Below are 13,896 nucleotides of genomic sequence, written 5' to 3' on the forward strand. Positions count from 1 at the left end.
TAAGAGAATGAAACTGCTTTACTGTTTAACCCCATACACGAAAGTAAACTCTAAATGGATCAAAGACCTGAATGTAAGTCATGAAACCATAAAACTCTCAAGTAAACATAGGCAAAAATCTCTTGAATATAAACATGAGCAACTTTTTCCTGAATGCACCTCCTCAGGCAAGGAAAACAAAAGCAAAAATGAACAAGTGGGACTACATCAAACTAAAAAGCTTCTGTACAGCAAAGGACACCATCAGTAGAACAAAAAGGCATCCTACAGTATGGGAGAATATATTCATAAATGACATATCTGGTAAGGGGTTAACATCCAAAATATATAAAGAACTCACACCTCAACACCCAAAAAGCAAATAACCTCATTAAAAAATGGGTGAAGGATATGAACAGACCCTTCTCCAAAGAAGAAATTCAGATGGTCAACAGGCACATTAAAAGATGCTCCATATCGCTAAGCATCAAGGAAATGCAAATTAAAACCACAATGAGATATCACCTCACACCAGTTAGGATGGCCACCATCCAAAAGACATGGAACAACAAATGCTGGCGAGGATGTGGAGAAAGGGGAACCCTCCTACACTGCTGGTGGGAATGCAAATTAGTTCAACCATTGTGGAAAGCAGTATGGAGGTTCCTCAAAAAACTAAAGCTGGAAATACCATTTGCCCCAGAAATTCCACTCCTAGGAATTTATCCAAAGAAAACAAGATCCCTGATTTAAAAAGACATACCCCTTTTATCGCAGCACTATTTAATAGCCAAGACATGGAAACAATCTAGGTGTCCATCAGTAGATGAATGGATAAAGAAGAGGTGATACATATACACAATGGAATATTATTCAGCTATAAATCATTGGCAACAAGATGGATGGAGCTGGAGGATATTACGCTCGCTGAAATAAGCCAGGGGGAGAAAGACAAGTACCAAATGATTTCATGCATTTGTGGAGTATAACAACAAAGCAAAACTGAAGGAAAAGAACAGCAGCAGACTCACAGAACCCAAGAAGGGACTAGTGGTTACCAAAGGGGAGGGCTGGGAGGTGGAGGGGTGGGGAAGGAGGAAGAAGGGGATTGCGGGGTATCATGATTGGTACACGTTGTGTGTGGGGATCACGGGGAAGACAGTGTAGCATAGAGAAAACAAGTAGTGACTCTGTGGCATCTTACTACACTGATGGACAGTGACTGCAATGGGGTGTGGGGGGACTTGATAATATGGGTGAAAGTAGTAACCACAATGTTGTTCATGTGGAACCTTCGTAAGATTGTATATCAGTGATTCCTTAATGATAAAAAAAAGAGTAAATCTATAAATCACCTAAGAAACCAAGAAGACAGCTGCCTACAGAGAGTTCAACTGGTAAACTACGAGGTCCTGGGTGAGATTTCCACTAGAGATTCCCTTGAATAACACAGGTTTGTACTGCACAGGTCCACTTATATGTAGATTTTTTTTCAATAAATATATTGGAAAATATTTTGGGACTTATGACAATTTGAAAAAACATTTTCTTTTCCCTGAGTTACTTTCTTCTAAAAAATACAGTATCTAATATGTATAACATACAAGTATGTGTGACCCACTGTCTCTCTCACTCGTAAGGGTTCCTGTGCACAGTGGGCTCTCAGTGGCTCAGGTTTTGGGGAGTCAGGAGCTACAGATTTCTGGCTGCACAGGGAGCTGGCGCCCTATCCCTGTGATGTTCAGGTCAGATGTAATCCCCATATTAAGCACCACCTTAGAATCTAAAGGAATCTGAGGGAAAAGATTCCTGTATTTTCAGGAATGTCAGGACAAAATACAACAGAACTATATACTTTTTCAACCTGGCATTTGACCAAAAATAAAATCTCAAATTTTCACTTTAACTAGAAATGACAAGTTAATATTATAAACTTAAATCCAAAAACTAAAAAAGCAAAACCTTGTGAATCTGATATGAAACAAGCCAACTTTATTAAATGCAGAATGTACTCGGCAGGGTGCCCTGGCACTTGCTACTTAAGGCCTTCTATTATAGACTATTATGAATAACAACTAAACAAGGCTTATCTAACTGGGAAAAGAAAGAATTTGACTGTCTCTGGTAATAATGCGAAATCAGAAGGTAAAACTCTACTTAGTAGGAAAACCACTGCAGAAGCAGAAATTCCTTTCCTAAAAAACAAGACTTCAAGGGACATAAAATACAACTTTATCCAACAACACAACAAATGACATTTTATTGCTCTCCTTTCTTCCAGAAATCTATTATATAACTGTATCTATCTGCGAAGATACCTAGATTCCAATGTACACAGACAGAGATACAGACAGGTGTGTGTGTGTCTATTTTTTAAGAACAGTACCTATTGCAATGGTCAGGTCTCTTCTGAGTGCAAATCCCACTAGTCTCTGCGATTCCTTTGACATTATGACAGGGAAGCCATTGTAGCTGGTTTCGTTGATCATGTTTTCTACATCGTCCACTGTCATATTGTCCTGTGTCAGGACGGCCAAGGGGGGGTCATTCCTTCGAGGCCTCATGACATCGGCAGCCAGGGTGGTATGAGTGAATTCTTCTTTTGCATCCAAGAAAGGGTATCCATTTAACCGGATGTGCGCCTCATAAATGCCTTCCCTCCCGAAGGCATCGCCGACCCATTTACTGGTCATCACTGCAGCCATAAGGGGGACAATGTATTCCAGGCCTCCAGTGAGCTCAAAAACAATGACCACCAAGGAGACAGTCATCCGCGTCACGCCACCTGAAAAAGATGAGCACGCTGGTCAGGAGGGACGGGCCTCCCACTGACACTGGTGGGGCTCTGCTCTAGGCTGCTGAGCACGGTGCGAACGTAGGCTGGTGAAAAGGCTTATCATCAAAAACCACCACTGCTCTCTTAGGGCAATTAGCACTATTCTGTAAGACCTGGAGAAGCACCAATTTCCTTTATTTAAACACAGAGGACTATTAAAATATTTCAAAACCTGTTTACTTCTTCATTCATATAAAAACGACCAGAGCCAACCAACTAAAACAAGTTTGCGTTTCAGTTTCACTGCTGCAGCAACATGTATTTCACCCTTATTCAAGCTTATTATTCAGTATTACGGAATCTGATGAAGCACATCAGAGCTCACTTGTTAAATGTCTATTTACAAATTAAACATCTATGTGGGTAGAATATTAATTCAACACATTTATTTCCTCTCAATCTTTTCAGAGCAAGCGAAGTGTTTTGGTGCCTTGTGATCTATATGCTTCCCCCACCGGGAAGTCATTGCCATGAATTGTGTTCTCTGCACAGACGCCCCTGGCCCGCGGCCCTCCAGCTACTGCTGCACTTGCCCTGTCTTCAGCTCTTCATGCTTTGTTGCTGTGCTTGTCTCATTTTCCTACTGTAAAAAGACTTCACTCTCGCAGAAAACAGCACTTAAAACGCAACTCCTCTTCTTGCCTGAAGAGTCTCCCACTCCAATTCCAGTGACTCCACAGCGGGGCGCGTCCCTCTCAACAGCCAAGAGTCACTCTGGGCTCCTGCCTTTAATCCCCACACCCAGGCTCTCACCTAGTTAGTTCTACCTGATGTGCTTGGCCGACTGTCTATCCATAGGTCCCGTTCTCCATACCCTCACTATTACCAACCTGGTCCGGACCAACGAGACTCAGTTCCATCATGCTAATCCTATTTCACCTTACCTCCTGGACACCGGCTCCATCACCTCCCATCCCTCGTCCAAGCCATTTTCCCAGCTTAGCCTGTCCTAAGAACTACTTCCACCATACTGCTCCTCTGCTCAGAAACCTCCCAGGGTACCTTGTGGTTCCTACTGCATGAAGAGGAAGCTCTTCCTTTTTGTTTTTTAACCTAAAAGCAGGAAGAAAGACTTGCTGTATACTGTGCAACACACTATGCCCAGCATGTTCTGGTCAGTTTGCAAAGGCTCTTTTTAAAGTGAGCACTTGTTTACCAGGCACTGTGCTAACAGCTCTATGTGCATTTATCTCCTTTAACCCTCAAAACAAGCGTAGCAGATAAGTAGTTATTACCTCACTACAAAGATAAGAAAACTTAAAAATCAAAGAAGTTAAGGAACTTTCCCCAAGTCATCAACTCTTGCACAGATCTAACCAATCCCAAATACAAAGTCACCCTCACATAAATCACTACCTTTTCGGAATCTGACTCCTTCTTTCCAATCCAACTTCAATACTGTCGGTCTCTTCAAGGCCCTGTGAATACTAATTGACTCCGTCTCCGCTCGTTATATCCTTCACCAAACTCCTGTCCCTTACACTAAGCAAAGCTCATGCTACCCGACCCGCGCGCTCCGACCCCTCCCTCTGGACTGCCACGCTTCTCGCACTCGGCACCTTGTGAACAGGCCTGCGGCTCACTGCCGCCCGCTCAGCGCCGGTCCGGTCTCCCCCACTGCAGCGCAGGGCCGTGCTTTCTCCCTCTGTGCTGTGCTCACCGCGCCCAGCACAGCGTTGACACAAGGTGGACACTTAATAAACTGCTACTTGGGTGATAATGAGTCTGTCCTTCACTTTCATTTGATATTACACTTTTGAAGATCCATAATTATACAATTTTTACTCACTGAACAAAATAAGTCAAAATACCATCTATTATCAAAGTTCAGTTGACATTTTAAATATCAAAAGAAATAACTGTTTTTCATGTCCAAGAGAATAAATGGACTCAAGTATTTAATGGAGATATTCTGCTTTTCTTTTCACAAAAAGAAGTTACCTTTTTTCACTTTGCTGTAAACGCCCCATCAATGTAGGGCTGGTAAAGAAATCTCTTCCTAAGGCTGACAACACGCCACTGCAAAGCCCAAGTAAAGCTACTGTGAAGCTCTGCTGAGTGAAAGCACAGGAACGCTGCTGCAGCGGCCACAGGCGGGCCGGGATCCTGGACAAGATCCAAACCGAGCCCACGCCATACACCGAGGTTTGCTGGTATTAAGAAGACACTAACTATTATTACGTATTTGCATTAAGTGTCCAGAGACGGAAACAGTGAGGACTACACTGCAGGGCAGCCATCACCGATGGGCTGTGGCACTTCTGTTAAAGCACTCCCTCCTCTCTGGCCTGGCCCCAGTGCCCCTGCAGGAGGCCTGAGCACAACCTCACTGCCGCCTTCTCCCAGGTCCTTACCCAAGCACGCAGCAGCGCCCACCATGGCATACAGGCCAGGCGTGATGCAGTCAGCCCCCACCTCACACCACTCCTTGAAGATGAACCAGTCGTGGTGGTAGTACGCGAGCTGTTCCACAGCGATGCCCACGATCCTTCCCGCAATCGCTCCGATGGCCATGCTGGGGATGAACAAGCCTGATGGAACCTGGAACACAAACCAAGGGCTGAAGGAGGCAGAGATTCGCCATTGATGTACTTGAAACCCACTGGAACGCTTTTGATTCTTTTCACATTCTGTTTATGCAGTGAAGTCCTAGTACAAATAAAACTAGGGCAAAATCTTGTTATGAAAGTACCTTAACAATTCCATGAATTCAGTTACAATGCAACAAACCACATTCTCCAGGCCAAAAAGAAAGTAACCAAGGGTTATTTATCCTTTAGCTCAGGGGTTCCCTAATGCCAGTCCCTAAAAAAATCTTCATTAGTCCATGGTGAAATGGGGAAAGGAAAAAAAAGGACAGTATGAAGCAGTTTTCATAAAACTAAATACATTCAGTTTGAAGTATTAACCTTTAACCAAGATTAGGTCCTTCCTACATTATCTGCTGCTTGTCAAATGATAGAAATGCTATTCCTCTTAAAATGGTACGATGTAAAGTGGGCGATCTTATCAAGTGATATACATGCACACATATATGGATTAATTAAAAGGAGAAAAACATGTATTAAATTTAATGAGAATAATAGCAATAGCAAATACCTTGAGAAAGATCACTTAAAGATTATTAGAAGACCTATAACTCTGAATTGCTCTGGATATGAAACAAACTGAGCATAAATCAATGGTACATTAAGGGTGTGTAAGAATCATTAAAAGGACACCAAAACAAAAGGGATCAAAACACGGTTTATACTCTCCTGCTAGTCGGGATCCTTCAGCCGGAGTGGAGGGCAATGTGAGCTTAGCAAAGGCCTGCCAACTGCTTTCTGTAGCTCAGACAAGGCTAAGAAAGCCGAGATTTACAAAAAATCAACTTACTGCAGCAACAGAAGCTTGACTTGCTAAGGAAAAAAATGAGAACTTTGAGGTTTTCTTATTACTTAGTCTGACACCCTGGACAACTAAACACAGCAGACCCAAGGAGAGATTCTATTTCAAAAACTAACTCCATTCCTATTTTGGTGAAATTAAGGGGCTACTCCGCATAATTTACATCTGTGAAAGCACATGATTACCAGTGAATATAACTATTATTACATGAACTACAGGTGCAATAATTTAAAGAACAAGCTGATTCCTCTTATACATCATGACAGTCGTATAAAAGAATTGTACTTACCGGCAAATCACTAATTAACAAATGTTACTGTCACTTTCATAAGTTCAAAAGAAACAATGTGCCTGGACATAAGGCCAAGATGCCTTTAGTCCTTCATGGAAAAAGGCTTGGTGCTCACAGACCTGGTAACTTAACCCTGGGTCTGTAGTGTCCTTTCGAGCTAATGCCTTCTGGAGATATGGGAAGCGGAACGACAGCTCCTCAAAGGCATCCATATCCTAAACCCTGTGAATTCACTATGTCACATGGCAAGGAGAACTAGGTCACAGACGGAATCAAGGTGGCTGTCAGTGGACCTAGAACACGAGATTATCCTGCATCACCTGTGTGAGCACAGAGTCATCACAAAGATTTTTTAAACGTGGAAGAAGGATTTAGATGAGTTAGTGCCAAATGATGAAATAAAAGACTCGACCAGCCATTGACTAGCCTTTGAAGAGGGAAGAAGGGGGGGGCATGAGCTCAGGAATGCAGGCAGCCTCTAGGGGCAACAAAAAAATGGACTCTCCCCTAGAAACTCCACAAATTCCTGTGGACACCTTCATGAGGCCCACTTCGGACTCCTGATCTCCAGAACTATCACAAATGGGTGTGATTTTAGGCCCCTAAGTTTGTGGTGACGTATTACAGCAGCACTGGGGAACTGATATGTAAGTGCTCTTGAAACATGACCACAAATCACCTGACATTCCTCCCCACAGGGGGAGTGTCTGGCCCTCCACCTGAACCTGGGTGGGCCTCTGTGACCACCTGGACAAGCGGAGTGCAGCAGGAGACGTGCTGCGCGCCTTCTCCGGCATGATCAGAGATGCCCCTGGTGCGACACTTGCTGCTGGAGCCCTGAGCTGCCATGCAAAGCAATCTAACCACCTGGAGGTGACCATGCTGGAAAAACCACAGAGTGAGCTGTCCCAGGGGCCCAGAGGTCCAGCCCCCATGTCTGCATCTCCCAGCCCAGGGGCTAGGCGCACGGCAGTCTCTGAGACAAGCAGCCCCAGCCACGTCCCGTGACGACTGAGTGAGAGCGCGCGAACAGAACGCGCCGGCGGCGTCCTCCCCAAGCCACCGAGCCAACAGAAGAGCAAAAGCAGGAGCGCGTCTGCACAGCTGGGTCTGGGTGCAACCTGCCACCCAGACACCTCGCTCAACTATGCATCCTGAGGAATTTCTGTCATTATTCAAAATTAAACCGAAAAGATAGGGAAGAATGTTTTCTGCCTACACGTATTGAACAACCGCCTTCAGATAAAAATTCTCACTCCACATACAAGTTCTGAACATGCCAGGATGACTCACATGTGCCCTCACACCAGCACTTACCTTGATACCGAAAGTGAACACCGTCATCACAATTTTAAAGACGAGCGCCAGGCACAGCTGCCATATAGCCGAGTATACGCCAAGGCCTGCTGGGCGGTCGGGGATGTCATCGACGACCCTGCTGGCGTTCATGTCGTTCCTGTAGTCACAGAGAGAGGAGGCCTCCAGGGGGCCGCAGTCCGTGAAGAGCTCCCTGATGAGCTCACTGGTGTTGAGCCTCGTGTACGGGTTCGGGAAGGCGATCACGGCGGTGATGGCCGCCACTGCGATGACCTCCAGGACAGGGTACTTCCCAAACCGGGTGGATTTGCGCCGACGGCACCAGGCAATGTTCGCCCTGATGAAAAAGGCTCCCCACAGCCCTCCAAACACCCCGAGCAGGATGAAGGGGAACAGTTCAAACAGGTACCATGGCGTGTGATACTCCACATAAAACAGGACCAGGCGGCTGTTACCAAACGGGTTGATGGATCTCAAAACAAACGCAGCCACCAGGGCAGCAAAGAAAGACCTCCACAGGGTTTTCAGAGGAAAGTAATAGCTGACCTGGGAAAGGAAGGCAGGGGAACCAAGGCTTTGGCTTACACGACGCTCCTGACATGACCTGAATGGTGAATAGTACAGTTCTCAATTTTGCTGCAGCTAGAATTTACATGTAATGGGTTTTAACTGTGCTGAGAAAAATATCTATGTCTGACTGACTTTTGTTATCTCATGATTACAAATTTACTTATAAACAGACTGCAAGTGGTAATAATTATTTAAAATACCCAGCATATTTTTATTTTCAAAATGAGTGTCATCTCCAATTAAATCATGGTAGTTAAGAATAAATGTACCACCACCAATTCTGGTTAGCTCATGAGGAAGCATTTAATCTGCCTCTCCTATACCGAAGAAAAAAGAAGGAAAGAACACAAATGACTGGAAGAGAAAAGTACATTTTAAAACATTCCTAGTCACATTTTTGTATAAATATGTAAAAAGCCTTATGCGCCAATGAGAATACAAAAAAACTATTCCGCTGAAGAAACTAAAATTACTTTCTTAAACATCAGCAACTGCAACAGAAATGATCACCAGGAGAACTTACAAAGCCAATTAAGGAATTGATTAGACATTTTAAAACAAAAACTGGGCTATAATTCAGCCTAGAGAGACAGAGGGTTTTAAATGTTTTTGAGTCAAATTCGCATCTGCTTACTTTTAAGTATGTCAACAAAGTTAAAATTTTAGATAATCACTAATATTTATAAATGAACATCTTATTTCCCCCAAGTAAGAAACACAGCATATTACTTTTTATGTAAGAAGGATTGAAAAATAACTTTATGAACATAAATTTGAAACCTTGACAACAAAGTCTATACCTATTACGCTAGCTGTCAAACTGAAAAGTGCGCCAAAACACATGCGTGGTGGCCATCATGCATGACCTCAGCCACCGTGTGTCTCTGCCTACCTCCTCCAGGCTGAAGAGGACTCCTCCAATGGGCGCACCGAAAGCGACAGAGACGCCTGCCGCCGAGGCAGCCGACAGCACCTGCGGAAGGGGTGCAGCTGCTACTACCACCTCAGATGCCCCGGCAGCTACCACGCTGCTTGGACTTTTGAAGTGCTGCTTCTGAATTTAACTCACATGCCTCCCTCCTCCCCAAGCAAAGGCAAATATTTATTTCTCCTAAAAAGATTTTTTTCCTCTTCTGCTTAAATTGAAAGGTCATTCATATATCTGGTCAAAAAATATCTGTGTGAGACATACTAATGTGGATGTAAAGGAACAGAGGCAATGAATACAGACAATGCCCAAGGGGTGTGTGTAGGCGAACGAAGAGCGCGCTGGCTGGCTGGGGGAGAGCTGTATGTCCACCTGTAACAGGGTATCATCCCTCGGATTTCAGAACTACCTGCTCCACCGTTAATTGTTACTCTGCACCAAATCCTAGTAAATATCCTGGCCACTTAAAACCTACCAGAGGTTCTCTGTATTTTCACTACCCTAAGTTCCTCTGGAAATACACCACTGCCAGCCTGCAGAGCCTCATCCTGAGAACACAAATAGTGGCCACCTGCAAATATGCAGTCTCCCGGGCAGAACCCCTGCAGCAGTTAAAGGAGGAGCAGAGCCCACAGACTTCATGGATCCTCTTCCCAGACCCTCGTCTGTCCTATGGACACTGCCTACTCCCACCAGTGTGCAGCCAGCAACACACATAAATTCAGTGGGCGTTTATGTAACTACTTTTCCAAGAGTCTTTAATTCTTTTGTCTTCCCTCCAGTAAATAGTTGAGCTACCAAAGCACTTCCTCAAATGGTCAATTTTTACATTTTTCAAAGGGAAACTAGAAATAATCAAAATTAAATTATAAATGATTAAAAGCATGTACTCCACAGATAGGCTGCTCTTTGGTAAATAAAAATAAAACAAGTATTTGTTTTAATTAAAGTGTACATGGCTTCAAGAACATAAACTCTGTTTATCTGAAGGAGGAGAGAGAGCAAATTCAACTCACTCTTGTGTTTGCTTCCACTAACAGGACTGCAGACAACAAATGTAGCTGAATTTGCTGGCTCTGCCTTTACTGCAACAGGCAACAGGCTTTTTCAATGAGGCGAACACCCGAGCACCTGTCACTCACACACATTTAATGTTTCATGCATTATCTACGAAAGACATAATTTAAAAACACCACGCAACTCTGCACATAGGAAGAAAACCAAAATATGATGCCTTCATATTTCAGCTTTCAACTAACAAGTAAAACTCTAGCTATTTATAGATCAAGGTGACAATGTCATAAACAATACTAATCTGTACAGTGTATACCTTAAAATTTAGGTGTATTTAATTAACATTTTCTAACAAACCACATTTTGTACTTATAATGACAAATAAAAATCATCCCCAAAATGTCAAGGTACAACAGTGAGTAAAGGAACTGAACTGGGGTGACAGGTGCTACAGTTCCATCTTAGCCACCAACTTCCACAATGGAGTACAGCTACAGTTCTCCTTTGTCTGAACACACACAGACGTGTCCACACAGTCACAGAAGTGTCACCCTAACACTGTGCTATGTAATCATGGGCAAGTTAGCAGCTTTAAGCCCTGGTTTCCTGTCTATAAATGAGGGTAACCGGGCCAAGTCAATAGGAATTAACCGTGGAATTAAATTTTAACATGCAAGTACGTGCTTGTCACAAAACCAGATACACAGTAAGCAATCAATAGTATTAGCTATTTCTGTTCTATAGGAGAGCATTGGGATCCTATTATTATTCACACATAAAACTGTGACACTCTGAAATGTTCTTTTAGACCACTGACTGCCAATACAAGGACAAATATTTCAGTGCTAAATTAAAATGAACCAGAATTATTTCAACTGAAAAATTAAATAGCTTGATAAAAATATTCTACTTTTTTCCTTAAAAACAGCATAAAAAAAACAGCAGATGAAAGGCCTTGTGCTAGGGCCAGAGAACCCAGGATTCCCAACACTTGATGATATATAAAATATACTTCAAAAACACAAAGAGCTCTGGAACATGTAGGCCTGAAGAACAGACTGGCAAAACAGGAAGGGATTGGGCCCCACAGTCCAAAGCTAATACAGAAGATGGCAGGAGTCCACATTGCTTCTAGAAAATATCCAGAGCAATCTAGAAACATCAGGGGACTCTTTAATATGTACGGTTTAAATGTCTCCTGGAAATCTCAGATGATAAAGGAAACTGCCCTAAACAGGGGAATAAAGGACTCCCACGTCTCCTTTAATGCAAATCTCTGGTTTAGACCTCAGGAGGCCCCAGAGGCCCTCAGAACTTTCCCGCAGTGCTGCACACTCTCTGCAGATGGCACCCCCTCCCACTGGCATTAGACATGTCATGATTGCCCAATCCTGGAGAAACACTGCAGGCAGGGAATAAAAGCAAAGACACTGCTACAGTTGGGAATCACTTCAGAGGAGGAAAGGCATAAGACAGAGCAAAAACAAATGGCTCGACCTCTGTAAAATCCCATGGAAACCAATGGGCACAGGCAGTCTGCCTGACTTCTCTGAGACAGAGACAGGAGTGCCTTAGGAGCGATGGGCGGAGGGGGGAGTCTGGAGAAACATTACAGATTATTCAAAAAAGGGAAAAGAAGCACGAATAATTCCCAAGCTAAATTTTTAATCTGAAGACAAAGAGTTTACCCAAAAAGAGTAAAACGTAATCTTTACACCAGGAAATTCTTCAATGATGTAATAACAGATATTTATCTTTCAAATAAACTACAAAAGACTTACCTCCCTTTTTTTAGCTTCATTTGTGCTATACTTTGGAAAGAGGTAGGAAAAGATATTTCCACAGCAACAGGCAACATGAACCAGAGGACCTTCTTTTCCTAAACTCAGACCCGATGCCACAGCCAGTACTAATGTGATGGTTTTAATCATTAAAGTCCACTTTCCCAAGTAACCTCTGATGATGAATCCACTCAAAATAGTTTTAATCTACAATGGAAAGATTAAGATGGCTTAGTTTACTCTAAAAAATATGAGAACCTAATTAACTTGTTACCCTCCTCTTTTACTCACAAAACCACCTTACAAATTTTAGCAGACTATGAACAATTCACAATTAATTTTTCAAAAGCTTTAACTATTACGCTACATATAGTAAATCTGTACCATATTCTAATTCTCTTCCGAAGCAAAGATGGAAGTAGCCCTATCTCATGAATAAAACTGAAATGCCAGGGCACATTAAAGAGAATACAGACCTTAATACTAGGGTTATAATTACAATCAGGAAATGGGAAATCTGAGTATTTCTATTCTAGAAATATAGTACAGCTAAATATATTTCAGGCATTCTACATCAGGAATAAAGATAACATTTTTCTATATATCAAGAAGGATGAGTGACAAATGCTAAATGCTACATGATATGGTTCCTTATTAAAGATATTCTTAATAAATTCAGCTTGGCAAAGAACACTACAGTTTAGTTTTAAAAAGAAATGCACTTGAAAAATTGGTAACTTATTTAAGACAGAAAATTAGAAAGAGGAAAGAAATGAATTCACATCATGTTCAGCCCTAAGTATCCTGTACTATATAAATTACTGTTGTTAATTACTAAAACTCCCAAATTTGTATTATTGACATACTACAATCAAATGTTTATTTTAAAGTGGAAAATGGTCATAAATATTATCTGCCAAATTCAGTAATTATTAACTTTTCTAACTAAAAGGCAGTTATAAAAAGAGGACAACTGTATTCAAATCAAGCTAATAGCAAAGGTCAACTAGTCCATCAAAGAACTTTAGGCCAGAAGATATTGTTTTCCAGGTTGTTGGTGTTTAACGAGTCTTCTGATACTTGTTTTGTCACTTGCTAAATTAGTGACGAGGGAGAAAACCTCCACAGCACATCACCAAACGACTATGAAGAAGAATTCCTCTTGATGTCCACAGTCAGCTTCCATTTATTAAATTTTCTTCTTCATATTATAAACAAAAAATATCCCCAGAAAAACTAGTTTTGTCCCCCAAAGGCAAAAAGATAAGCAATATAACAATTACTAACTGTCTAATGAAACCAAACACCGATGGCTTACCTCCGGAATCCCAGAGCCACAGGCATATGGAGCAAAGACCTTCACAAGGGAAACGGCAAGAAAGGCAAAGCTCAAGGCCCAGAAGATATACATTATGTAGTTCATGATGTAAGAACCAGGACCCTAAAAGGCAAAGCATTCAATAGTATGAGCTTGATTTACAATGCGCCTCTACAGCCACTGCTTGCCACATAAGGAACTTGGGTGGAACTTGAAAAAGTCTCCTCACTTACAGCCACAGTAATAAAACTTTCATATGAACAAAATACTTAAGTAGAATTGAAAACGTATTTCTATACATACCAAGGAGCCTTAATCTACTTAATGTTTCTCCTAGTTTTTTTTCTGATTCCTAGGGTCTTGTTGCCAAAAGTCTCTGCTGTACTTCAGTATCTGCTCACCCACAAGCCACTCTCTGGAAATAGCTGGTGAACACAAGACTTCATTCTCACGGGATTTCATTCTGCTGCA

At 42.3% G+C, this 13,896-nt stretch overlaps 1 protein-coding gene across 7 annotated transcripts in view; it reads right to left on the reverse strand.

Moving 5' to 3' along the window:
- Positions 1 to 13,896, reverse strand: part of CLCN3 (chloride voltage-gated channel 3) — a 67,406-nt gene that overhangs the window by 11,840 nt on the left and 41,670 nt on the right. For all 7 annotated transcript variants that reach the window (XR_005056144.2, XM_036998831.2, XM_017642877.3 and 4 more), the window contains 6 exons: positions 13,426 to 13,548; positions 12,108 to 12,314; positions 9,277 to 9,357; positions 7,815 to 8,360; positions 5,170 to 5,356; positions 2,366 to 2,764 (listed from right to left, as the gene is read on the reverse strand). Coding sequence is in view for 6 of the 7 variants with exons in the window: in XM_036998831.2 (XP_036854726.1) it covers positions 2,366 to 2,764; positions 5,170 to 5,356; positions 7,815 to 8,360; positions 9,277 to 9,357; positions 12,108 to 12,314; positions 13,426 to 13,548 (1,543 nt within the window). In the remaining variant the exon portion in view is untranslated. The remainder of the gene's footprint in view (positions 1 to 2,365; positions 2,765 to 5,169; positions 5,357 to 7,814; positions 8,361 to 9,276; positions 9,358 to 12,107; positions 12,315 to 13,425; positions 13,549 to 13,896) is intronic.

The sequence above is a fragment of the Manis javanica genome, chromosome 3, assembly GCF_040802235.1.
Source record: "Manis javanica isolate MJ-LG chromosome 3, MJ_LKY, whole genome shotgun sequence".
Taxonomy (NCBI): domain Eukaryota; kingdom Metazoa; phylum Chordata; class Mammalia; order Pholidota; family Manidae; genus Manis; species Manis javanica.